The sequence below is a fragment of the Enoplosus armatus genome, chromosome 9, assembly GCF_043641665.1.
Source record: "Enoplosus armatus isolate fEnoArm2 chromosome 9, fEnoArm2.hap1, whole genome shotgun sequence".
Lineage (NCBI taxonomy): Eukaryota > Metazoa > Chordata > Actinopteri > Centrarchiformes > Enoplosidae > Enoplosus > Enoplosus armatus.
Window position 1 is genome coordinate 1,329,452 of NC_092188.1, and position 24,726 is coordinate 1,354,177.

At 43.4% G+C, this 24,726-nt stretch overlaps 1 protein-coding gene across 1 annotated transcript in view; it reads left to right on the forward strand.

The window, feature by feature from the left end:
• Positions 1-24,726, forward strand: part of LOC139290819 (atrial natriuretic peptide receptor 1-like) — a 63,541-nt gene that overhangs the window by 21,962 nt on the left and 16,853 nt on the right. Inside the window, exons 2-4 of the mRNA XM_070912681.1 lie at positions 2,092-2,279; positions 6,860-6,973; positions 12,289-12,424. Of these exons, the coding sequence (XP_070768782.1) occupies positions 2,092-2,279; positions 6,860-6,973; positions 12,289-12,424 (438 nt within the window). The remainder of the gene's footprint in view (positions 1-2,091; positions 2,280-6,859; positions 6,974-12,288; positions 12,425-24,726) is intronic.

The following is a 24,726-nucleotide window of genomic DNA, read 5'->3' on the forward strand; positions in this document are numbered from 1 at the left end:
TCAGCAGGAGACAACAGAGCATCTCTGTGAACCAGGTTTTAGTTTATTCCTCTTCTAGTCTCTTTCACACCTCTAGTTCAGTTCAATTGGACCAAAAGAAGAAAAGGATTCATCGTCGTCTTTGATTTCTGGTCCTTTTCATGTTTACGCTGACTTATTGCAGTATAGTTATTGTTATATGATTGTGATTTAAAGCCAGAGGCCACCAGTATGTCCACCCAAAACTACATTATGATTGTAAGGTAACACAGCTGAGCTGCATTAAAACAACAAAGAGAAGTAGGACCAGTTTTAGTACCAGAAATAGAAGAAATCTCCTGAGTAACCAGAGAGTCATCTGAGAGCCTCGTGGTGTCTCTTTACCAATAACTTCCATCAATATCCTATTGATCCTGTCTGAGTCCTGATACAAAATATCAGCTGCTGAAGTCTCCTTCGCTCAGAGGCTAAATGGATTTTTCTCGGTTTAACTACAGAAGTGAACAGCTGATGCTCTTAGAGAGGCCTTTCAGACCAGCACACACACACACACACACACACACACACACACTCTGACAGATGAATCAGTGGCAGCTAATCTCGCCTCCAGTTGTCTGAGTCACTCCTGGGTGGCCTCGGCTGCTGTACCACGGTCTCCGCCATGTTATTGATTATTGCTTTCCTCTCATCATACTTCATCAACAACAAACACACGAGGACTCATCTCACAGCAGAAGAAACTGAAAATAATTAAAGCGGCAACAGAGACATTCGCTCCTAATTGGATCGTCTTTATTTTGAAGTGGTAGAGATGACGTGTTGGTGAATATCGTCCTGCTGTTTGAGCAGTTTGGCAGCTTCCTGGTGTCTCTGTGGCTGTAATGACTCTCAGTCCTGCTGTAAGAGTGTGGTGCCAACCTCTCTGCAATTTACTTTTCATATCAAAGTTCTTATATAGCCGTCTGTGGCTGTTTTAGCAGGTTGCCTCTGTATTCCACCACATTCGGAGGGAAATGAAACAATGACCATGTGGTCAAAGAGTTGACCTCCAGCGGGTGATGTTTCGTCTTACTGTGCAGCTCCGAGGCTTGTTTCTCTGCTCTGAAGAACGCAGATGACTGGTGATGTTCGAAGCAGCTACCTGCTTCGCTCTGTCTCCTGATTTGTTCGAAAGTTCAGAGTCACTCCACTATTTGAACCCCCACACTGGCCTGTGGTGGTGCTGTAACTCAAGCTGCCACAGTCACTGTGGTGTAGCTGATACGGCACTAACGAATGATAATGATGATAATATTGACAATATTTAGCCTTGGGATTAACATGCGGTGTAGATCTATATGTAGATACATACATTGTGATTGGGATGTGACCACATCTGAAAGTGGTCTGACTCACATGGTGATCAGATCTCAGCCAGGTGAAATGTCAGGACTCCGCCTCTGTCTGCTAGCTTAAACCAGCCCGGCTAAAGCTACGAGCAGTAGCATCAGTAGCAGCGTCTCACAAAATGTGGGGGAAGACTTAGATTTAGACTTAGATTAGTTATTCCCCCCCTAACTAGGGTGCATATTGAGACTCGATCACAGTCCGGACAGAATTGAAGTGAAGAGCTTATACTTATATTATATATAGCGTTTAATACCAAGTGTAAATACAGTTATTATTATTATCATTGGGTGGCCGGCCAAAATGTATTAATGAACTATATAAAACTCCTAATCAGTCTGTCATGTGTAGTCTGTAATCCACTGGTAAAAAAGTGTTTTACAAAGTAAAATATATTGTAATATAACAGGAGCTCTTCACAGACCTGACAGAGGCTTCACATTCATGTTTTGGGATAAAAAACTGATTATAAGTAGAAAAATGAAAGCTGAGAGGAACCAAACATGATACCATAGCTGCTGAATGTGTGTGCTGATGAGACGTTTCTTACAGCAATGATCTCTGGGACTTGTAGTTGATTTATCTTGAAGTTTCTCTGTCTGTCTGTCTGTCCCACCAAAATATAAATGATTGTATTAAGATGTTGATATGACTTCATTCGCTTCATCACCAACCAGTAACGTGCTCCTTGAACACTGAGTGAAACCACTTCCTCCTTTTTGACAGTGATGTTTGTTTGCTGCTCACCTGACGTCTTCAGGAAGCTGATGGTTGAGTTTCGGCAGGCAGATCTTCCTCACGAGCAGTACGTCTTCTTCTACATCGACGTGTTCGGAGACAGTCTGAACTCCAAACACGGACAGCCGTGGGCTCGTGGGGACGAGGACGACGCCATCGCCAAGGAGGCCTTCCAGGTACGCTGTCCTCTTCCAAAACGCAAATTCATTCTCGGCACAAATATGAACAAAATGGATCCGTGTGTCGTGATCCAGCCCTAAGCTTGAGTGTTTTACTGCAACAACTCATCCGAGGGAGGAGGTCACGGTGGATTTAAGCCCCATTGGGATTAATCTTGACCGTGACCTCAACCAAGTTACCTAAACGTGACTAGACCTTAATCACAGAGGTGGCAGACGGGAAAACACTTTCTGATAAACACCCTGCTCTGTCACTCAGACACTCTTCTAGCAATGTTGTGTTTCTTCAGATTAAAGTTTAAACTGAGAGGAAACTTTCTGCTCCTTTTTGTTGTTTTTTTTTTGTCTTTTCCAGAACTTCATCTGAACCTGACAGACATTCAATTATCATGTGCCTAATTTAATTACTTAAAGATTCTGAGTATTTCTTTTCATTTTGGGTTCATCACCGATTGTGTAACAGCAGATATATTTTTTCCCGTCATATTGAAATGAGGAACACAATGACGCATCCATCCATCACACACACACAATGTCTCAGACAGCACTGATTGAATTTGATCAAAACCTTGAGGAACGATCCATCCCACCATTATTCTCCTTCTTATTCAGAATCACACTGTATTTTTCTGTCACTCACACTAAATTAACATGTACATAATCTTTACTCAACGTATTTCCCCCCGAGACGATGAACCTAAATAGAATATCTCCTCAAGTGGGAAATTCTTTCTATTATGATGCCACGCGAAGGTCAAAGGTCAAGTTTAGTGACAGAGCCAGCACTCTGGAGCTATGCTGATGCTGTGTGTTGCTCAGCCTGGTGGGTGAGGGGTTAAACACCGACCTGCTGCCCCGGTCTGCATCTCTGAGTGTTTGACGTCAGTCGGTCGCAGAACCTGATTTCCCAAGCTACTCTCAAGTGTTTCCTCTCTCATCTCCATCTTTGTCTCCTTTGCACTCAAAATTGTCTTTATTCTCTAGTGACCCTCCTCCACACACACACAGCAATTACTGCCTGCTTCTGTTCTGTTAGTCTGAAGTGTTAAAATGTGGTGTTTTTCTTCTCCACCTCCCTGTCTCCATCTCTTTCTTTCTTTCTCTTTTGGCCATGAAGTATGTAGGCAGCTGAGAGATGCAGAGGTCCTTTCTTTAAAGCTGTGTGACAGTATGCGATAATTCACGTGTGTTAATCTAGTGCCAATGTGGGGACGGAGTGTAACATCACTTAAAAAATGAGACCCCCCCCCCCCCCCTCCCGACTTTCTCGGTTGCCTCTAACAGCCTGTGGACTGATTTCTGAGTAAAGGGCTGGGGACGTTATCCCGGGTGCTTGGCCTCTCTTCAGGTCCATGTCCAGCTCAGTCCGCCAACTAAAGACCGGCACCCACCGAAACACAGAGCCCAACACGAATTGCTAGCTAGCTAGCTAACGTAGCAAAATGCTGTCTTGAGTGGATAACGTCAAGTAATTGATCCAGACTCCCGGGGCTCATCTGGCCGATAACTTCACTTTATCAGCCCACGAACACGAACTCCAGATCCACGCAGCAGCGCAGTTACAGCTAGCTGGCTAACATTAGCCTGTTCGCTAGCAAAGCACTACCTGATGATAACTGATCCACGATACTACCTGATGTGTTGTGACAGACTGATTTTAGCCAAGAATAAATGATGTAACGGTGTATTAACGTTACAGGGTTGTTTTGGGGCTGATATTTGGCTGATATTTGTCTTTTTATGTGGCTGACTGAGAGCCGCTGCTCGGCAGCTCTCGGCCGGCGAGCTAACCCAGAGAGGCCGCAGGGGAACACAGTGTGTCTCGGTACAGACAGAATATTTTCACCTCCAACTCGGTGGATTGTAGATTTATTTCGATCACAACGGAGTTGTAGGTTGTTGGAACAGTGGAAAGACTAACCAAGACGGTTTTGGTGAGTTTTAGTTTGTTTCTGTCGCGTTTGAATTGAAGTGTGTTTTATTCACAAGGCAATAAGCTAGTCTTAGTCCGGTGTCTGCGGTTGTATTCTTCTGTTTAATAAGGAAAGTAGTTGTGTGAGTTGATTTATTAGACTAATAAATAAAGAGTTTGTGGGTTGCCGGGTGTTGCATCCGGCTCGATGCCCAAACACACCTGCGTCGATGTCGGCGGCTGTTGGGCTGACTGGCAAAAACCTAGCAAACCGCCCCCCGCTAGTGTGCAACTAACGACTGCTTTCTACCAGCCAGGAGGCAGGAGTGGACGAATCCGACCGTAACCTGAGCTAAGCTAACGTTAGGTAAGCCAGTTGGTATTAAAATACAGGCGCATTACAGACAGTAACGTTGTGATCTTCACTGTTGCGGCTCGCCTTCAGACTGCCGTTCACTTCGCGGCCACCGGTGTCGCTAAAAACAAGGTCTTTCTGAAAACTCCATCCAGACCCTTTAAACCAGACCAACATGAAACTGAGGTTCACGACTCATCACTGGAATGTAGGATGGCACAAAGGCGTGTGATGATATTAAGATTACCTCTTCAACTCAAATGTCTTAGTAGACTTTTGGAGAGAGAGAACATTTCTCTAGAAAAACAGTCTTTTAAGGTGGACTGGTCATTATTTTCCGATGCACCTCTATATGCAGATAGTCTCTTGTGAGAGAGGTATTGACAGCTAGGAGCCGGTGCAGATTACAAGACTTTTACTACTATTAGCATTTAGTCTCCAGAGAAATGTCTTTGATCTGAGACTGAAACCCTCAAACACAGAATCCAATCAGAGACGTCCCAGACGCTACCACAGCTTTTCAAACACGTTTGACTTTCTCATAGCCAAAAACTGGATGAACTCGTCTTCCGGGCAGCTTGGAAATGAGTCCGAGACCAAGAAAAGAACAGCATCCAATGATTAATGTTATAGGAGTCATGAGGAATGAAAAGGAGATGGAGTGACATAATAAGATGCATCAAAACATGCTAAATATCCACAAACCAGAGAGAGAGAGAGAGTCCAGCAGGTGGAGGTGAGATGGTGTTTGATATATCTGATGTCTCAGTAAAACATGGAGGTAAACGCAGTGAAAATATCATCAGAGTTCAGTCGCATCTTGTTGAGATATTACAGTTATCACAACACAAACCACAACTCAAATCTTGTGTCTTGCTTTTTGATTGAATGTGGACAGAAATACTCAGGAACACGTTTCAGCTTGTCAGAAAGAAACTCACTGAGCTCCAGGTGCCAGCTGGGAGACTTGCTCTGTTAGACTTCATGTGGGATGAACTGCACCTTTTCGGGAAGTTTGACTTAATATTTGTGTGACTTTAGCAGCGACAGAGTCATTAGCGTTGCTGCTAACAGGTGAATGATTGTGTGGCCGGCTGAAGCACCGCCCGTCTTGGTAAATAAAGATTAAATAAGATGAAGGATGAGCCGGGCTGAGATGTGGATGACTGGTCACCAAGACAAAAAACAACAATGGGGCTGCACTCAAACAACATCTGTGTGTTTAGAGAGACAACAGGTTGACAGAGTGAAGCAACATGCAGCCTGTTTCTCACAGGAAAGGAATTCACTCCGTTTGACTTCAGATAGAGACGCATGCAACCGACAGAGAGACGCTCCATTCATTCATTTTAGATTCCTCAGTAAATGTTTTAAAGCACAGTTGAGCTCAAAGACGACTGTTATCAATAGATTTACTTTAAAGGAACAGCTCACTGATGTTGTGTTTAGAATTCAAATGCATCATTGACTATTTTATGAATCAAGTAGGGATTTTTATAAAATGTATTAAACCCCAAACATGCTGGTCCTGTGTGTGACTGATGAGACTGTTCAGATGTCTGTCATCGGTTTCCATTCTTTCTTTTTTACTCTAAACAACAGATTCATTGAAGGAATAATCACAGATAGATGGCGTCCTGACCCGACACACGCGAGAACAAAGCGGGACAGATATTGATTACCATCTTGAGCAGTGTGTCATGCAGCATCATGACGTCTGACAGCTTGTATCCACCTTCATCATCCATCATCACAGCTTCACTTTGTGTTGGAAAACCCGGATTACACACAGAGACATTCGTTGTTGTTGCTGTTGCTGTGACATCTCACTCCTCACCTCTGTGCTGCATGCAAGTCGTGAAATTGCCAAACTATGATTGGACGGTGCTGATGTGTCTCTAGGCCAAGTGAAGTCATGACTTTATGATTGCCTAATCTGACACCGTGACCATCTCAAAAGAGTAATGTTGATACACCAGATGAAGTCTACTTGGTAGGATCTCACCAGATGACCTCTTATTCATGCCTCCCGCAGTACATTGGCTCTTTTCACTACCCAGTGACATCATGTGCTGACATCAGGTGTGAACACAACATCTGCCTGAACTTGTTTGTACGACGCAGAGCAACAACTCATCCTCGTGTTTCTGATCAGAAAACATTTTCTACACATTTCATTTCCCGTTTCCAGGGAGCAGCATGTTTACTTGTTTGGGGTGGAAGGCTCATAAGTCTTATAGTTATAACACACACAGCGTGTTCATCAGGAAGGCAAAGGTTATTTTAAAATCCTTCTCTTCCTGTTTTCAGAGTGTGAAGATCCTGACGTACCGAGAGCCTCAGAACCACGAGTACAGAGAGTTTGTCAGCAACCTGAAGACAGACGCCAGGACAATGTTCAACTACACCATAGAGGACTCGCTGGTGAGAAGTGTGTGTGAGCATGAATATAAAATACATGTTAAGGTTACATGGAATGAAAAAAGCCTTTTCTACTCCCCTAAAACAACAGCAACATCTGTGTACCTTCAACAGAAATCATGCAAACAGGACCTGCTTTTGAAAACTGTATTTCTCACTCTGAAAAATAATTAAATATAAATATAAAGTGTGTTCTGACACACACAGAATCAGAATCAGAATCAGAAACTGTTTATTGCCAAGTAACATACATTACAAGGAATTTGCCGTGGTCTGATGGTGCTACATTTCTTTAACATATAATCTGACAACAAACATGTAAAAATATAAAGGTAAAAGAATAAGATAAGATAAATAACAAACAGTGCAGTGACCAAAATAAAGTGTCCAGTAGGGGGTGTGTGCGTTAATGTAACGCAGGGGGGGGGCAGGGGCGGTGTACGTTAATATAACGTATAACTTGTGTTATAAAAGGGTTGTTGGAATATTTGGTAATCTGGAAACAAAAGAAAACAGAAAAGAGTCAAGCAAAGAAGGCTTGTCTGGTGAGTAACGCAGGTGATTACAGGACGAGAGTCAAAATACATAGATTTCATCCTCTAAACTATGAATATCATTTGATTTCCATCACATTTGATGGAAGTGTTGTACGGACAAACATTATCATCCTCACTGCTGGTGGACAAAGACAAATGGGATGTAATAGAAATAGAGGAAATTAGATTATTAGACATAATGAAGCTGAAAGTCTCAACACTGAAAAACATCAACAATGTTTAGATGAAAAAATACATTATTATGCAAATGTGTAATTATCATTGTCAGTGCCGACAGTTCAGGTTAGAGAAGCTGATTTAGTCTGCTGATCTTATCCTGTCGCTTCATCCTGCACAAAGGTTGGCCATGACACACACACACACACACACACACACACACACACACACACACACACACACACACACACACACACACATAAAGATGACATGGTGGAAAATAATAACAGCCCCTCACAACAAAACTCTGGAGAGGAGGTTTTGTACATTTTATTGTGTTACAAAAAAAAGTTCAAAATACATGTTTCTTGGGATTTTTCAAGACATGGAGGAGAAAACGTTAACATGCTGGATTTACTGGTTTGAAATACTGTCAAGGAAAAGGCACCTGCACACTGAGTAGATGCCATTAAAAACAAATGAATTGAGTACATCATCAGATAACACTAGTCCATATCATGACTTCACCTGATGTTTGTCTTTTCAACAGTAAAAGTTGCAGAATCACAGTCTCCATATGTCGTTCGTCTCCCCATGTTCCACCAAAACCTCGACACAGTTTTGCTCCCCCCCCCCCCCCCCCGTGCCAGAGCGACGATGGGTTGAGCCGGACCTTTCTCCAAAGTGTGGAGACACATCTGGCTATGCAAACCCACCAGATATATAATATGGGGATGTGCACACAGTACACAACCTTTTAAAGTAAACAGTATTGATCAGAATTGAATCTTGTTTTGTGCAGGTTTGATTAGAAGATAGACAAACAGCTGGAAATTAAGAACAAAAATAGATAGAAGTGACAATTTTGACGTATCCTTTAAATATCACAGACTCTTGTTTTTGTCTCATGAAAGCAGGAATAATGAATTTAAATGGCAGTTTTCTCAAACAAACTCAAAAACACAGTTAGTTTTCTGTTAATGTCACATGAGCAGAGAGGATGTTTTCTTTCTCTGCTGTGTTAAACAAACAAATCAGCAAATGTGAAAAATCAAAATTTGCCAGTTTAACAGCGTCACGTTGACGTGAGAGGTGACTTCACTCCTGTGTGTGATTACAAGCAGAGAGCAGATTCTTTCACTGGTAAACAGAAACAGAGAGGAGGGGGTGGAAATTTCAACAGCTCCTCTAATAGAGCCCTGACATCTGAGGTGTGTGTGTGTGTGTGTGTGTGTGTGTGTGTGTGTGTGTGTGTGTGTGTGTGTGTGTGTGTGTGTGTGTGTGTGTGTGTGTGTGTGAAACGTCTAACACATTACTGACAGTTTGGAGCTTAAAGCTTGAAACAACACACAGAAACCTGGAGCCAGATGTATAAATGCTGCACACGCACAGAAACCCTCCATGGTATTTATAAAAACAGATGTGTGCAGCTCACACACACTGCAGGGTGTTAGCATAAGGTGGACGTGAACAATAAGGTGATGGACGTCTACACATTTATAAACAAATATGCTATTATTGAATTTCTGGAATTACTGCTCCCAGCCATGAAATAGTTCTGTACATGACCCTCCATAAAACAGAGAATCAACATTTTAGATCTGATGACAACAGTGTGTATGCAAATGTCGTATACAGAAAAACAGCTGCTGCCTCTTTCCATTGTCTTTTCTTAAGTAGCCTTTAAGTAACATATTTAGTAGTTGTTTCACATTAAAAGCCTTCCAGCAGTTCAGGAGGTAGAATGTCTTCCCTTCACTGGTAGACCTTTATTGTGAAACATCTACAGGAAGTCTTGAGTATCATTAACAGCAACTTAAAGAGCAAGTTAGCACATGATATTTCTGCTGGTTTAACTCCTCATTTTGCTGTAGTGATGTAGAAGTGTACTCCAAGGTGTGTCAGTACACCATGACATCATATGATGTCAGAAGTGCAACAGACTTTCAACCAAAGAGGGAAGTGAAACACTGCTATTGCCTGTTATTCTTTAATGTCATGAAAGTGCAGGAACAAAACAATGAATCAAAGGGTTAAGAAAAAATACAGTGGTTGGAAGACACATTTTTTTTGTTAGGCTAGCTGTTTCCCCCTGCTTCCAGTCTTTGTGCTAAGCTAGGCTAAACACATCCTGGGCCTATCTGTGTACTGGAGGCAGAGATGAGACTGATGTCCATCCTCCACTGTCCCTTTACAACAATCAGCTCCCAGCTGCTAAACATCCGTTTGCCTGCACTTTCCTCACTGACGTAATGGACTCAGATGTATTACAGGACCCCACTTTGTCCCTTATCAGGCACCGTGTGTGTGTGTGTGTGTGTGTGTGTGTGTGTGTGTGTGTGTGTGTGTGTGTGTGTGTGTGTGTGTGTGTGTGTGTGTGTGTGTGTGTGTGTGTGTGTGTGTGTGTGTGTGTTAAGTAGGCAGGTTGTCTGGCAGCTAATCAGACAGCTGAGGGACACTAATGTAGTTAACACACACACACACACACACACACACACACACACACACACACACACACACACACACACAGACTGGACAACAAGACAACACTTGTGATCCCTGTGGAGAAACAGGAGACATCAAAGGAAACAGACGGCAGCAAACAACCAACAGTCACATGACTGGTGATGTCTCTGTTGGACTTTTCTGAACTACAGATGACCTTTGACCTGTACAGGCTGCATAATGATCATCAGATGCTCTTGCCTGACAGAATTTAAATATCCTTCCTTTTAGAAGGACCGGTGTTTCTCAGCCGGCACACTGGAGCCCCCCCCTCATTAACTGTAATCTGACGGAGGGATGACATCACCAGCATGACTTCTGCCAGCCTTTTATGTTTTAACCATTAACCAGCGCTTCACGCTGTTTCCTCACAGCTCCAGGCCGTCAGAAGCAGACTTAAATACTAAGTTTAGCCAGTGTTTTAATTTGACGCACAGGTCACGGGGTCGGATCCAACCTTCAGGGCGTTGAGAGGAAAGTTGATGGTTTGTGGGATTAATCAGCTAACTCTGGTAGATAATTGGCTCAGTCGTAAACTGTGATTTAACCCTTTACATCAATTAAAAGTTCACTGATGTTGTATCACACTCAAACCAAAGATGCCACTTCGTGTTGCAGCTGCAACAAGACATCAGGTGTGTTCAGGTATCAGGTGATGTATTTATGTAATAATAAATTATGTTATAATTAATTTAATGTAAAGTTATGTGGGACTGCAAGTTTGCTGTTTACTCTCGTCATTTGAAGTGTCTCACAGATAAAATCCAGAATTACTTTGTTTACACTTAGCAGTGTCTGTGTTGGCCAGATCACAAAGCAGAGTAGGTCCTCCTCCAGTCCAGAGGGTGGTGGCCATGCACCTGAAGCCGTTTGGTAACCATCAGAAACGGCAGAAGAAGAAGAACTTGTGTCGCTTTAGCTTTAGCAGTTTAGCTACAGTTATCACAGTTATCATCTTATCATCATTATCTTGGGGAGACGGATGCATTCACACCTTTCCAACATCTGGCTCCTCCTCTGGAGGTGGTTTAAACAATCTGATTCAATCCACCTTGAATGCTTCTTGGATGCATTTACATTTACTATTGAACAGCTTTATTATCCACAAAGACGCGTGAAGTGAAGTGAGTGTAAATTCAGTCTTATGACTCTATTTTTGTGACTTTTAAATATCACCTTGAAGTAAACGCGGTGCAGAGCTCGGAGGAGTTTCATCTAAATGAGACGACACAGTTGCTGGTATGTGTGGACGTCCCTGTCCACATACTTCACCGCACACTCTGTCTGGGTCTGTTGGCCCATTAGTTCCTATGAGGGAAATCTGTTTCAACATGACCATGCCCCCCCCAGTGCACAAAACCAGCTCCATGAAGAAATTACTTCCCAGTTTGGGATGAACTGGAGCACTGGAAAGACTGGAGGCTGTTACAGCAGTCAGTCACAATCATGATGGTGAAGTAGCTGCTGTTTGTCTGAACTCTACAGCAGCGTGATCTGCCTAAACACCCAGATCACCATCATTACCAGCAGCTAGCATCACAGGGGATTGTGGGTAATCATGCATTGATTTTGATTCTAAGTGGTGGAGAGATGGCCATTTGACTTTGTTTTGAGTGGACTGGTCGCTCCTTCCAGCTGAGGGGCGTCAATACCAGCTGTTAATGGTCCCTGTTTCAAATGCAATTAAAGTGCAATCGATGTGTTTCAGAGTCGGTGGCACAGATAGACCTGGTCCACCTGCAGCAGTCAGCTCGTTTCACTGGATGGTGGGAAATTAAACTCATCTCAGTATGGAGAGATCATTATTATTATTATTATTATTATTATTATCATTATGGTTACAATGATGTTCTCTGATATCTGATTTTACACAGACTGGTGTGATCTACGCTGACTTACAACACGTTCACATTAAGGCCGTTTTCCGATATACAGCCAACATACTCAATTAAATTAATAATTAAAGTGAGTGTTCGCAGGGGAAGTTAGAGAAGACGGAAAGTTCTAACCATGTAATAGAAACATGAACAGGCTGAAGTGATTCACACGGAGAGACAGAAACAACATTAAACGGTATTTCGTTCTGTTTTCTTCGTCCAGATGAACATCATCGCCGGAGGTTTTTACGACGGTTTGATGCTCTACACTCACGCTCTGAACGAGACCATGTCTATGTCCGGAGGTCGGCCTCCAGGCAAAGTCGTCACCAAGAGGATGTGGAATCGAACCTTCCACGGTGAGTCCATTTTATGTCTTGTTCTGTTTTAGGTCGATTTGATCACAGAGGGGGAAACTCATTTCTTCTTCTTCTTCTCCTTCTTCTTCTTCTTCTTCTTCAGTAGCATTTGCCAATTCGGGTTGAATTTTATGTTTAAATCCTTTCTGTGTTTTAGTTGTGTAATGATATGTGTGCACTTGCACAGTGATGCTCATCTTGTGGCGACTCAGACTCGTCTTTGACGTGATCGGAGTGTTTATATGTCTGTTTCGTCACAGAGAAGGAGGAGGTCTGTTAGAGGTGGTTCTGTTTGTTTGTATGAAACAGGGACGCATGGCTGCGGATGTTGCTGTTGCTTTATCTGTTATATCTGTTTCTGTCCCCTCTGCTTTTTAAATGAGCATGTTTAGCCTCTGAGGAAACGAACCCTGAGTCATGTGGCAAGTTCAGCCAATAGAAATACATTTGGGATTGAAACTCGCTGGCTGAGCGTTCAGACTGAGACGAAGCTGCTGGAGATTCAGTGTCACACCGGAAAGTGACACAGCAACCTAAATCTGTGCTTCCTTTTATTATAAGATCTGCTGCTAACATGTTAGCTAGCCAATGCTGGTGTTAATTAGTTAGCTAACTACCAGTTAGCAAGCTAGGTAGCTTGGCTGCTAACCTGACAAGAATTGAAATCAAGGAATTCGAAGTGTAGCACTCTGGGACTCTCTGAAATGAATCTGGTATTTACATGATTGAATTTCTGAACTTGAAGCTGAAGGTTTTGGTTCCGTCGTGGCAAAAATAGAAAGTCAGTATTTTGCATGTCTGCTGTGTGCTGCTTGTTCATACAGCAGGCAGCAGTGAGTTTCCAGCAGCTGTCAGCTGTAAAACAGCAGCAGTGTACAGCTGTGAGGCTGGAGAGAGCAGCAGCCGTGTGGATCTGATCAGTTTCATTCACTGCAGCTGTGTTACAAACCAGTCCACAGTGCCCCCCCCCCCCTCCACCCGAACACACTTATTTGTTATTGATTCAGTGAGAGGTTTAGTTTTATTACTTTTGTTTCATTTACACTCAGAGTTAAAGTAATGTTGAAAGTTTAACATGCAATCTGTAAAACAGCAGCTGCAGAGCTTCACTCGCCGTCTGAGAGACACCGCTGAGGTCAAACTCAGGTTATTATATGTGAGGACTGTCTGTCCTGCTAAGCTCCTGTAGGACAGACAGATTCTTCAACACTGAGAAAATAGTGTGATTAAATTCATATTTACTAGATATATTTTATAGACCACTTCAAGTATTTATAGCCTTTATGGTGATATCATTTAATACCACTTTTTTCCTCCTTTTTATTTCGTTTTTTAAAAGACTTCCCTTCACGATGTGAGAGGGTCTCTCAGCTGCACTCTGACCTTCTGGGAGGGAACCTGTTTATTTGGGGTCGACTGTCGACAGTCAGCTGTGATCGTCCACCAGTAACTTCTCTGTGTGTCTGTACCTTCGAACATCTGATCTAATCTTCTCATGAAGCTTCGCTGTGCTGTGAGGGAATTTAACTTTATGGAAATGTTGTAATAACAATCATAAGATAAGTGATGATGACGATGACGATGTGTAACTTTCCTTCTCCTTCACCAACGATCCAGAGCTGCTATGTACGCTGTTGCACTTCCTGTTTGAGAGGTCAGATAATCTGATCATATTGTGTTATTGCCGATCAATCAGCGATTGTTAATTATTTCTTAATTTTGGACTCGCACATCTTTTCTTTTGTTCATGAATGAGTTTGGCCACATCCAGGACATCAGCAGACTTTCAGCTCCAGTTTATAGTCTTGGTCCTGAGGTCTCTGATAAATCCGGACCTTGAACCTCAGACCCGACTCTGTCTTGTTTCTTGGCTCCTGTTGGTCTCATTGTGTTGTATTTCCCTCTGTAGAGCGCTTATCTTAAAACTGGTATCTGTAGTGCTGCACCCTCTGCCGATGCCAGTTTTCTATGCAACCTTTCAGGAATGTACAGTATGTTCTGCTCTGATATCAGCTCGGCAGGAAATAACGACTCCTTCGTCTGCAGCTGTTAGAAACTGCAGGTCTGAGGGTCCGTGACCCTGAATGATTCACAGCTGGACGGGGGTCCTGAACATACCACTGATTTAAATGAAATATAGGACCCTGTTTTCATGGCGGTGCAACCACCGGCGCTCCGACAGTTTGGTGTTTCCTGAGCTTGAGCTTTCTGGTCTGTGTAGTATTTTGATGCAGGTGTGAGGAGACGCACCAACAGGTGGGACGCTCGTCCACATGAGGCGGCGTGAAGCGACTTGTTGGGATTTTGGTGGAAAATGGGTCTTAAACTTTGCTCTGAGAATGAACGTCTCAGAATCTGTTTCTGACGTCATTCTGGTGCCTGATTTTGTCAACAAGAGGAAACTAAATACTTTGAGCAAATATCAATCTTTAATATAAACAGTATTTAAAACTAAGAAAACTGCTGGTTGGCCTCTACGTTGTTTAAACGTCTGGGCTGAAAGACGTCCCACTCGGCCTCAGTGAAGACGCTTCCTGCTTCACTGCAAAAAAGTACTCGAAAGTTCAGGGAAACAAACTGGCTTTGAGTTTTTTATTTTTTATTCTGAGTTAAAGTAACTGAAACTTGACTTTCTCCGTTTCCAAATCAGCCCGGTTTCCTTTTTTTTTTAGTTTTTAAAGTTTTATCCTCACGACAGCACAAGTTTACAGAACGTTCTCGCTTTATAATGAATCGCAGATTAATATTCGAAGCTTGATTTACTGGCTGTGTGGAAATGTTTCCTCTGAATGCTGATCCGTTTTCTGAGACCTAACAAGTTATTCATGACAAAGAACATTCTGTAAGTGAGTTGGTGTTTTTACAGTCACTGAATCTTCAGTAAAAAACAGCATATTTTAACATCTTTCTACAGATCTTTTGCAGCAGTGAGGTATTAAAAATCTTTCCTCATTGCAGAATCATGTCGGCGGGCCTCTCTTCTCATGCAGAGGTCTGTGTCTTGTTACAGCGAAGAGTTCTGCAGAGATGAATCACTTTATCTTTACTGTCCCGCCCTGCTGTTGGAGGAAATACTGACGTGGTAGAGAAGAAAGCAGCGCTGGATTAAAGCGGCATCCATCACTGTATGATTCATGAAACACAAACCAGATGATGTCAGCAGTTTCATCTCCATTTGATGGTCCTGTTGTGCTCCTTCACAGGGAGGTCAGAGAGGTGTCATGCATCATCTCCTGTCAAATACAGTTCTTTCCATCTCTCCTGGATCTTCTAACCTCCTCCTCCATCATCATGCTGTGACCTTTGACCCCCGACCTCCTCGCCACTCATTCAATATGAAATGCTCCTCACTGTTGACTCAGCAGGAAGTTTCTCTGGAAAGTTTTCTCAACTAAATGGTTGAAATGTGAAACACAAACAGTGAATCTAATTCAGTTCTGTTGGTTCCTGCAGAAAATATCTGTTTTACATGGCAAGAAAAGACTCTGTGGCCTCATCTGGCTTCCATTGCTCTTATATTTTAGATTTAAACAGTTCTTTGGACAGTTTTACTAGAAACGAGTTGACTGAGGGCCTTCTGTCCGTCCACCTGTCGGGACATTCCTGCTCTCATGGATCCGATTTTGCTAAAACTTCAGGGAATGAAGCTTCTCGCGGGACAATTCAAGAGTTCTGAAAATGACCCTGACTGGCTCAAAACTTTATAGAATCAACTTTATGTCTTTGTTTGACCTTCATACATAACATCTTGTCGGTGAGGTCCTCCATCACGGCTCTTTTCTCCTTCACTTCATTTATAAAAACATGTATTTATTGCAACACTGTCTCCTGGAAATTCTTTATATATATATATATATATATATATATATATATATATATAAACTAATTAGCATCAGCAAATACATTTAGAAGGAAACGTACTGCCGACTGGGTGAAGTGAGGAAATGTTTTTAATGAATGCTTGTGAAAGTGTCAGTAAAACGTTCCCTCACATCGTATCTCATTTGTTTTCCATCACAACATCCGATCTTCATACAACATCTGCGACTACAGCGTTATTAAACTGTCGGTTTGATATTAACTTTAATATTTCACAATGCATTTAATTACTTTATTTACTTCTTCTTTGTGTCGCAACAAAGCAGCTTGTCTTGTGTGTTTATGTCACTTCATCTACAGAGTCTGAAATGAAGGAATGCTTCGGTTTTACTGCTAATAAACACGAATACAGGACAACATGCAGCGCACAGTAATGAAACTACTTAGTATGTTACTACACCGATCATAGACGAGCTGCAAAAACAACAAATATGGCAAAACAACTGTAGATAATAAAGAGACTGATGGACGACGCTGCGTCTCTGAAACACTTCCAGAGGACATTTGAAGCACGTCGGAGACGTGATGCGTCTGTCGGAGACAAAACATTTGACAATACAAACAACGCAGACTCCATCTTTTTCTGCACAGGGTGAGAATATTGCATGTATTTGTCAGTTTATGGGTTTACTTACCAACAAAACAATCACGGAAAACCACCATTTTCTACAATGTGCTCTGCCAGACAGTGTTGAGTTGTTGCAGAAAGTGCATCAGACCTCAGTCTCTCTGGTCCACAGGTTAGCAAGCAGGTGACTTGTGTTACCAATCTATTAAAGGTGGGCTTCCAGTGTAGTCGCTGTAAATATCAGTGCGCTGAGAGGAAATGATGTGACTTTTGAATCGTGGAGCCGACTGCTTCACGTCACTGAGGCTGTTAAAGACAGGCTGGTTGGTTCTTTTGGCTTCTGGGAGACGAGCAGATGTTTCCCCTCTGCTTCTCTTCGGGATCCTGGAGAGGAAACGGAAGATGCCAGCTCGGCCTCCTCGTCTCGTTCAGCTCTCTGCTTCTAGCTTCCCTGGAAGCACATTTCCGTTTGCTGCGGGAGGAGATGTCACAGGAATTGTTTCCACTTTATCCTGACGCTGTGCTCCGTTCGAGAGTCTATTAATAAGCTGCAGGTGGGAGGCACGTGGCTCTGTTGGAGGACAGGAAGCTCCTCCTCCAGCTGCTCGCACTGTAACACTGGGCTCACTTTGTTTGGACTGTTGATGCTGTCAGAGTGTGTTTGGTGTGGATTGTATGGCTGAATGAATCTCAGCCAATCACAACGGAGAACTAGAAGCACTGTAGTGACTTTGGATGTGTCATAAAATCCAGATGATCCGTTCAAACGGATCCTCTCCTTTTGAAAAGAATCTGTTGGTGTCTTTTAAACCACGACCATGTTCATCCAAGTGTTTATTGCCGTATCCATGACGATTAACTTAAACAACTTTTCCTAAACCTAACCAAGTTGTTTCTGTGCCTCAACCACAGCGTCACATCACAACACTGATGGTTTTTGTCGCGAGCTTATGGACAAACGACATTTTATTCGACTTGTTGTGATGAAAATAAAGAGTTGGATGGTGCTACGCATCTAAACTGTGTGTTTTGTGGGACAGTGCAAGTCCAAAAGATTCCAACAACCAGTGTTTTCATGCACGTGTCATTATCAACCGTAGCTGCAGTAATAGAACAGTTTCCAGTGTTTACTGGAGGTGCTGAATGTTGGGAGCTCTGAAACTGAAATAAAACTGTTCACTCGATATATAAACTTTGAAAGGTCAGCGGTCGTGAGGTGGACGTGACATTTAGTTGATAAGGTGAATAAACACACCAGTATAGATCTTCAGTGTTGGATCTCTTCCTCCGAATGTTCTGTTTCATGTTCTGCTCCAGTGATCTGGTGTTCAGAGGCCTGATATCAGCTGCTGTTTCTGTGAGTTCGTTTACCTGCCCACACCTGATCTGTCCAGCGAGAGGACCAGCAGCTTTGATCGATCTGTCTCTGGATGTTCAGGTTGTGCAGTTGAGATGGTGTTTTATTTTGAAGGGTCACAGGGTCAGAGGAAGTGGTGACTGAGAGTAGGTGGTGTTTAGCGTGAGCTACAGGACACTTCCAGGGTGGTGACTGATGTGTGTTTGGCCATTTGTTTCATCAGTTATAATTCAGGTTTGGGGATTAAATAAAAACCGAACTAACCTAAATATTAGTTTGGAGGATGCGATGCTTCATCTCTCCTCCCCGTCTGAAGCTTTATCCTCATGAAAACACTGCAGCATCTTTGTTGTTCCCTCCGTCCGTCCTCCATCAGTGTCTCTGCTGTCGTCGCTGTGTGTGACCTCAGGTTACAGAAACAAACTGTGGAGGGAAAGTATTCAGATTGTCCTCGACGGGGGAGCTGGTTAAGGAATTGGTTCAGTGGGTTAAATAATTAGTGTGTGAGTGAACTTCTTCAACTTGTTAACTTTACTTTGTTATCAGCCTTCAGTGTTGAAGATGAAGTCTGAATCTTTTCCGAGCGCAGATCCGCTCTCTGCCAGCTTTTCAATTACTGTCCTTCATTTTTCGTCTCGTCATGTCTTTTCCATCTTCTCTTCTGTCTCTGTCTTATTTCTGTCATTCAATCAGGCCGACGTCCTCATCTCTTCTTTTTGTCTCCTCTTGTTATTGAGAGAGACCTGATCTCTCCTCTCTGCTCGTCTCTTTGTCAGAAGCCTCTGTGAGACTGCCGAGGAGACCTCCCCAAAAATAGCCTGGAAATCTAATCATGTGAAACCAGAGCCTCCCGTCTCCTCCCGTCTCCTCCCGTCTCCTCCCGTCTCCTCCTGCCTTTCAGCCGGAGCTCTCGTCCTTGTTTCTCCTCCACCTCCTATCTCTGCCTGTCTGCCTGTCTCTCTTTTCTCCTCTGTGGACATCCATCACTGCGTGGCCTTTCGACTGTCTCAGTTAGCATCGCTGCAGCTCCACCACGTCTCTGTAACACCCGGGAGGGAGGGGGGCGGCGTGTACGGGCTCTGGTCTGGCCTGATAATTACAGTGAAAACATGTTTCCGTCTGACAGACAAGACAGTTTTAGACAGTGTTTGAAAATGTTTCTAAAGCTAAAATGCAAATATGGCTCCAACTATTTATTATTTCTTTATCAACCCAAATCTCAATAATATTTTCCATTAATCGATAAATTGTTAAGTCTATAAAATGTCAGTAAATATAGAAAACTCAACTCAGTCTGACACTGTGCCCCTAATCTGAATTACAGATTAATTATTAGGCGAGTATCTTTCCAACTCCAAGCTTTATGAACTTGAATGCTAATTGGATTTAAGCATTATCAGGTGATGTGTGTAATGAGGGAGGGTGTGGCCTAAAGTGATCAAGGTGTGCATAATTATTAGGCAGCTTCTTTACCTTTACATTTAACAGACTCTGAAAAGTATAAAAACTGTAAAAGGCCTTTCAGAGGGATGCAGCACTCTTGGAGTAGCTAAGCTATTGAGGCGCGATCACCGAACCATCAAACGTTTTGTTGCAAATAGTCAACAGGGTCGCGAGAAACGTGTGGAGAAAAAAAGACGCAAATTAACTGCTGAAGACGTGAAGCGACCAGGAACCCATTAACCTCCAGTGCTGCCGTATTCCAGAAATGCAACCTGTCCAGAAGTACAAGGTGTTGGGCGCTCAGAGACGTGGCCCAGGTGAGGAAGGCTGAAACACCACCACCACTGAACAAGACCCGTAAGTTGAAACGTCAAGACCGGGCCAAGAGACATCTGAAGACAGATTTATCAAAGGTTTTATGGACGGATGAAATGAGAGTGACTCTCGACGGACCAGATGGATCACTAATGGGCACAGAGCTCCACTTTGAGTCAGACGCCAGCAGGGTGGAGGTGGGCTTCTGGTATGGGCTGCTATTATTAAGGATGAGCTAGTTGGACCTTTTTGGGAGTTGATTTTAAGTCCATTAAAATCAACTCCCAAACCTACTGCCAGTTTTTAGAGGACACTTTCTTCAAACAGTGGTTCAGAAAAAAGTCTACATCATTCAAGAAGGCCGTGATTTTTATGCAGGACGATGCTCCATCACATGCATCCAAGTGCTCCACTGCGTGGCTCGCCAGCGAAGGCCTTAAAGATGACAGAATAATGACATGACCCCCTTCCCCACCCGACCTAAACCCTATTGAGAACTTGTGGGTCCTTCTTAAACGTGAGATTTACAGTGAGGGAAGACAATACACCTCTTTGAACAGCATTTGGGAGGCTGTGGTCGCTGCTGCACAAAAAGTTGATCATCAACAGATCAAGAAACTACCAGACTCCATGGATGGAAGGCTCAGGACAGGGTGGCTGTACTGGTCACTGAATACTTGTTGTTCTTACTCTAATAAATGAAAATAAACAAGTGAGATGGGAAATGTTTAGTTTTTCATTTAGTTGCATAATAACTCTGCACACATAGATATTCTCCTGAGAAAGCCCAAACTCACTTTTCCTTTGTTAAATACTCAGGTTTGAGGTCTATTAACATTTTGGATGACTGAGAGCTCTCTGTATTTGTCCAAAAATAAAATGAATCCTCAGGAATACAACTTGCCTAATAATTGTGCACGCAGTGGGAACTCCAGTTCCCATAATGCTTTGGGAGATGTGAACAGGAAGTATAATGTTGTCATGGAGTCAGTCAGCTGAGGGTTACAACTTGAGCCTCGTATATTTGTTTACATTTTGGTAAAAGCAGGTGAATCAGCCGTTTGCAGTGAACTCCGTCTCTGGATGTCTGTGAGACTGAAACTTAAAAACATGGTGATCCTCAGGCAGGTTCTTTTCTCTGATCTCTACGTGGACGTATGGACGTTTTATTCATGATGGACGTCCGAGATAATGAAATCATCGCAGAGTGACAATTGCCTTTCACCTCATGCTGTGTCTTTGCCTCACATGATGACGTCTCTCCCTCCCCATCCCCCATCAGACTCTCCCTTGCCCCCCCCTTTGGGAGGCGCGCCTCTCTGGTCCAGACACACTGCTCCGTGAATCCACAGAGGAAAATCTAATTCAGCACACGGCAGCTCGTGTAAATGCAAATGTTTGGGTTTTTTTCTCTGATAAATAATTCAGAAGTGTCTGAAAAGCAAAACAAACATGAGTCGTCCTTGTTGTATAAATAAATGTCTGTATTACGGTTTTCTCTGACTCAAGCAGGCGAACATTGAAGAGCGCTCCGTGAATAGTGCCATTAGTCCATTAATGCAGATTCTCCGCTCCGCACATTTCACACTCTACTTTCAGCTCTTCGGCGGTAAACTTTGCTGAATGTGCGCTGCACTTCTTCTGCACATTGACATTGACTGGTGTTGTCTCCTCCTGTCTGTCCTTTTGTTCCCCGTCCTCCCTCAGCTGAACCTTAACTGGATCACTGCCAGTTTTCAGTCACAAAAAAAGCATTTGAACCCCGTTTCAGTCGCTCCCTGAGAGCAGCTCCCGCTTCAAAACTGATTTTGTCATTTGCCTGAAATGAAAGTGAAAGAAAATGAATCTCTCTGCAGAAATGGACACCTGGAGGGGTGGGGGGGGGGCTGACAGCAGAGACCAGAGGGGCTGCCAGACTCATGTCTCCTCCTGGCTGCTGTAGATTAGCCCCTTCGTCTCATAAACACACACACACACTGAAGAGGTTTCTAACATGTTGTTTGTGTGTGATGAAGCTGTTCACCTGCTCTGTAACTTGACTGTGTGATGAAAGAGCGCAGACGTTTATAATGAGATTTGTCAACCTTTTCTAATCTTTCATTTATAAGCGGTGGGCAGGATGACGTGATCTGGTTACTAGGCAACAGGTTTTGGCTTTCAGGACCAAAACAGGCTCCTGAAACCAGACCTGCATCAGGTCTGCTCGAGAGTTAATTCTATAAAACAGACGCAGCAGGGATCAACAGGTTCTGCAGATGTCAGAAGACGACCAACAGATTTGCCTCTGAAGCTCTCGTTTTGTTCGTTTAATGTTTGACAAACTAGATGAAACTGAACCTGGTCGTGCATATTATAAAGGTTCTCTGTGGAGTGTATGACCAAAGGTGGTGCTGTAGAACAAGGTTTTAATGAGCTCACAAGCATGAGGGTGATGTTCACCACTTAACATGAAGCAAAGCCAGTCTTCTTGTTTGTGTCTGTCTCCTGTCTGAGAAGAAGCTACACTTCTCTTTCTGCTGACAGACAGATAATAAAGATCAGACAGCATGCAGACATTAAAACAAGTAAAATAAGCATCTAAGTATCTGTTACCACACAAGAGAAATCGGTAAAACAACTCTTAACAAGCCAAAATGCTTCCGGTGGACATTTAAACGGCGACAGTGCTGTGCAGTGTTAGGATTCATCCTCTGGGAACCATGAATATCTGCAGCACGTCACGGCGGTCTGCCCAGTAACTGTCCAGATATCATGCTGGAGTGTTTGACTGTCGGGCCGGTTTTTAAATAACATTAATGAACCAGTGGATAAAGTGTGAAGAAGGCAGGACTCCTGTGCAGCGTCTCCGGCTGCAGGTTGCCACCTACCTTAGTTTGGGTCTCCATACAGGCACGATTTTACCAAACCTGGCAACCTCTCTGTGACGACGAGACTTCAGGAAGCTGCACGCAGTCACTGCACCGACTGCTCACCGAGAAATAGTTCCATGAACTGATGAGAAACGACTTTATAATCGTGAGTTTTAGAGGCGTCGCTCGGTCACTGTTTGAGCTCCTGCTGAGCTTATATGGTGCATATTCCTATGTTAACGTGTGGGGGTCCAGGGGCTCCTACAGCAGCTTAATCATGTCATTTAATACTTTGGAACTGCAACAATCTTTGCTCTGTGGTTATTAAAGTGAATTGAAATCCATTTAAATTTTCAGTCTTGAGTTGAGTGGTGAAAATCTGAAAATCCAAATCGAATGTATTCTAATCCTTCTTGTCTGACACAAGAGTCACTGCAACAAAATGAAATCTGTGAGTGACACTAATGTTACCTTCTCTGCTTCGTCTTCTCCGTCTGGTCCTGTGACGCTGCCTCCTCACTCATGCATATTAATACTTAATAGAGGGTGATAGACCACAGTCCTCAAAAAGGATTACACATAAGGAAGGAGAGAGTGTGTGCGTGAAAGAGAAGGAAAAGGCGTGAATGGGAGAGGAAGATAGGGAGGCAGAGTAATGAGATTTCATGAGAGATAATATCCATGACAAATAGGACATGGGAGGAAGGAGGGCGGCCGACTGGAAGAACCACGAGATCAGATTACAGCTGGCTCTCTGGGCTGTTTCCGCTCCATTAACTAATGGACAGCCACTTCTCACCGTGTTTGACGGATCGGGAATATCACCGCAGATCTATCGCTGTATTCATCAGCTTCGGTGCCGCGCTGGTTTTAATCAGAGAAGAATGACGGCGTGCGTCGTGTGTTCACGTGCGTAAAGCTGGCCATGTGACTTACGATTGATGCTGCTCTTTGTAGATGCATTAATACAGAGATAAACCAACAAGAAACATGTCAGCGATTAAAAGAAGATGAAGCAGAGACCACAGTGGTTTCACAGTGATCACGTTGTGAAAGAGGGAAGCGTTGACAGCTGCAGGCTCTCCTGAGATAACGTGAAGGCCTGAATGATCCTTTCAGAAGAGCAGTATTTATGTTCTGTTTCACACACGGAACAAAACACAGCATTTAACCCAACAACTAAATCCCACATTATGAGTATGTAGCTGCAGTGCTGTCAGTGTAATCGTTGCCTTTTTACATTCAGAGCTCACATGAACACATGAACACATGAACACATGAACACTGAGGCCTACTTACAACCCAAACCCTCATTCGACAGTTTGTATTATTTTTTATGATATTGTAGTTTTCGATCTACAATTTCATGTAAATCGCGATGAAACACGGAAAGCTCGACATTAAACTGTTCTGAGTCAGAAAACACTGGCATGTGAATGGAAACATATTTTGTGAGTTTTCTGATTCATCCCAACATGCAGAGAAATCCCTCTCAGCGTGAACTGACTCTTATTTATTTACAAAAACAATGTCCACCTTCGTCAGCCTTCAAACGGCCTGACTGAACCTCCACACCAGCGTCTCCCGATGAGAGGCATTCTAGTCGTGATGAACTGCAATTAGAGACGGCGTTATCGTGCCCCCCCCCCGGTTTGTTCCTCCAGCGCAGCCTGAAGCCAATTTTCATCACGGCTTCTTTTGTTCTCGCAGCTGCTCCGATTGTTCCGTCTCCCTCGCCGGGATCCGTCTGTATGAGCCGGCCCTCCAGAGAAAGACCAGCTCCCGTTCACTGCCGGTCCCACTGCGGTCTGTTCAGTTAGAGCGCACGTCTGGGGGGGAATCGGTCTGCAGTGTGAGATGTGTCGATGCAGTTTCTAGAGAATGGTGAGTG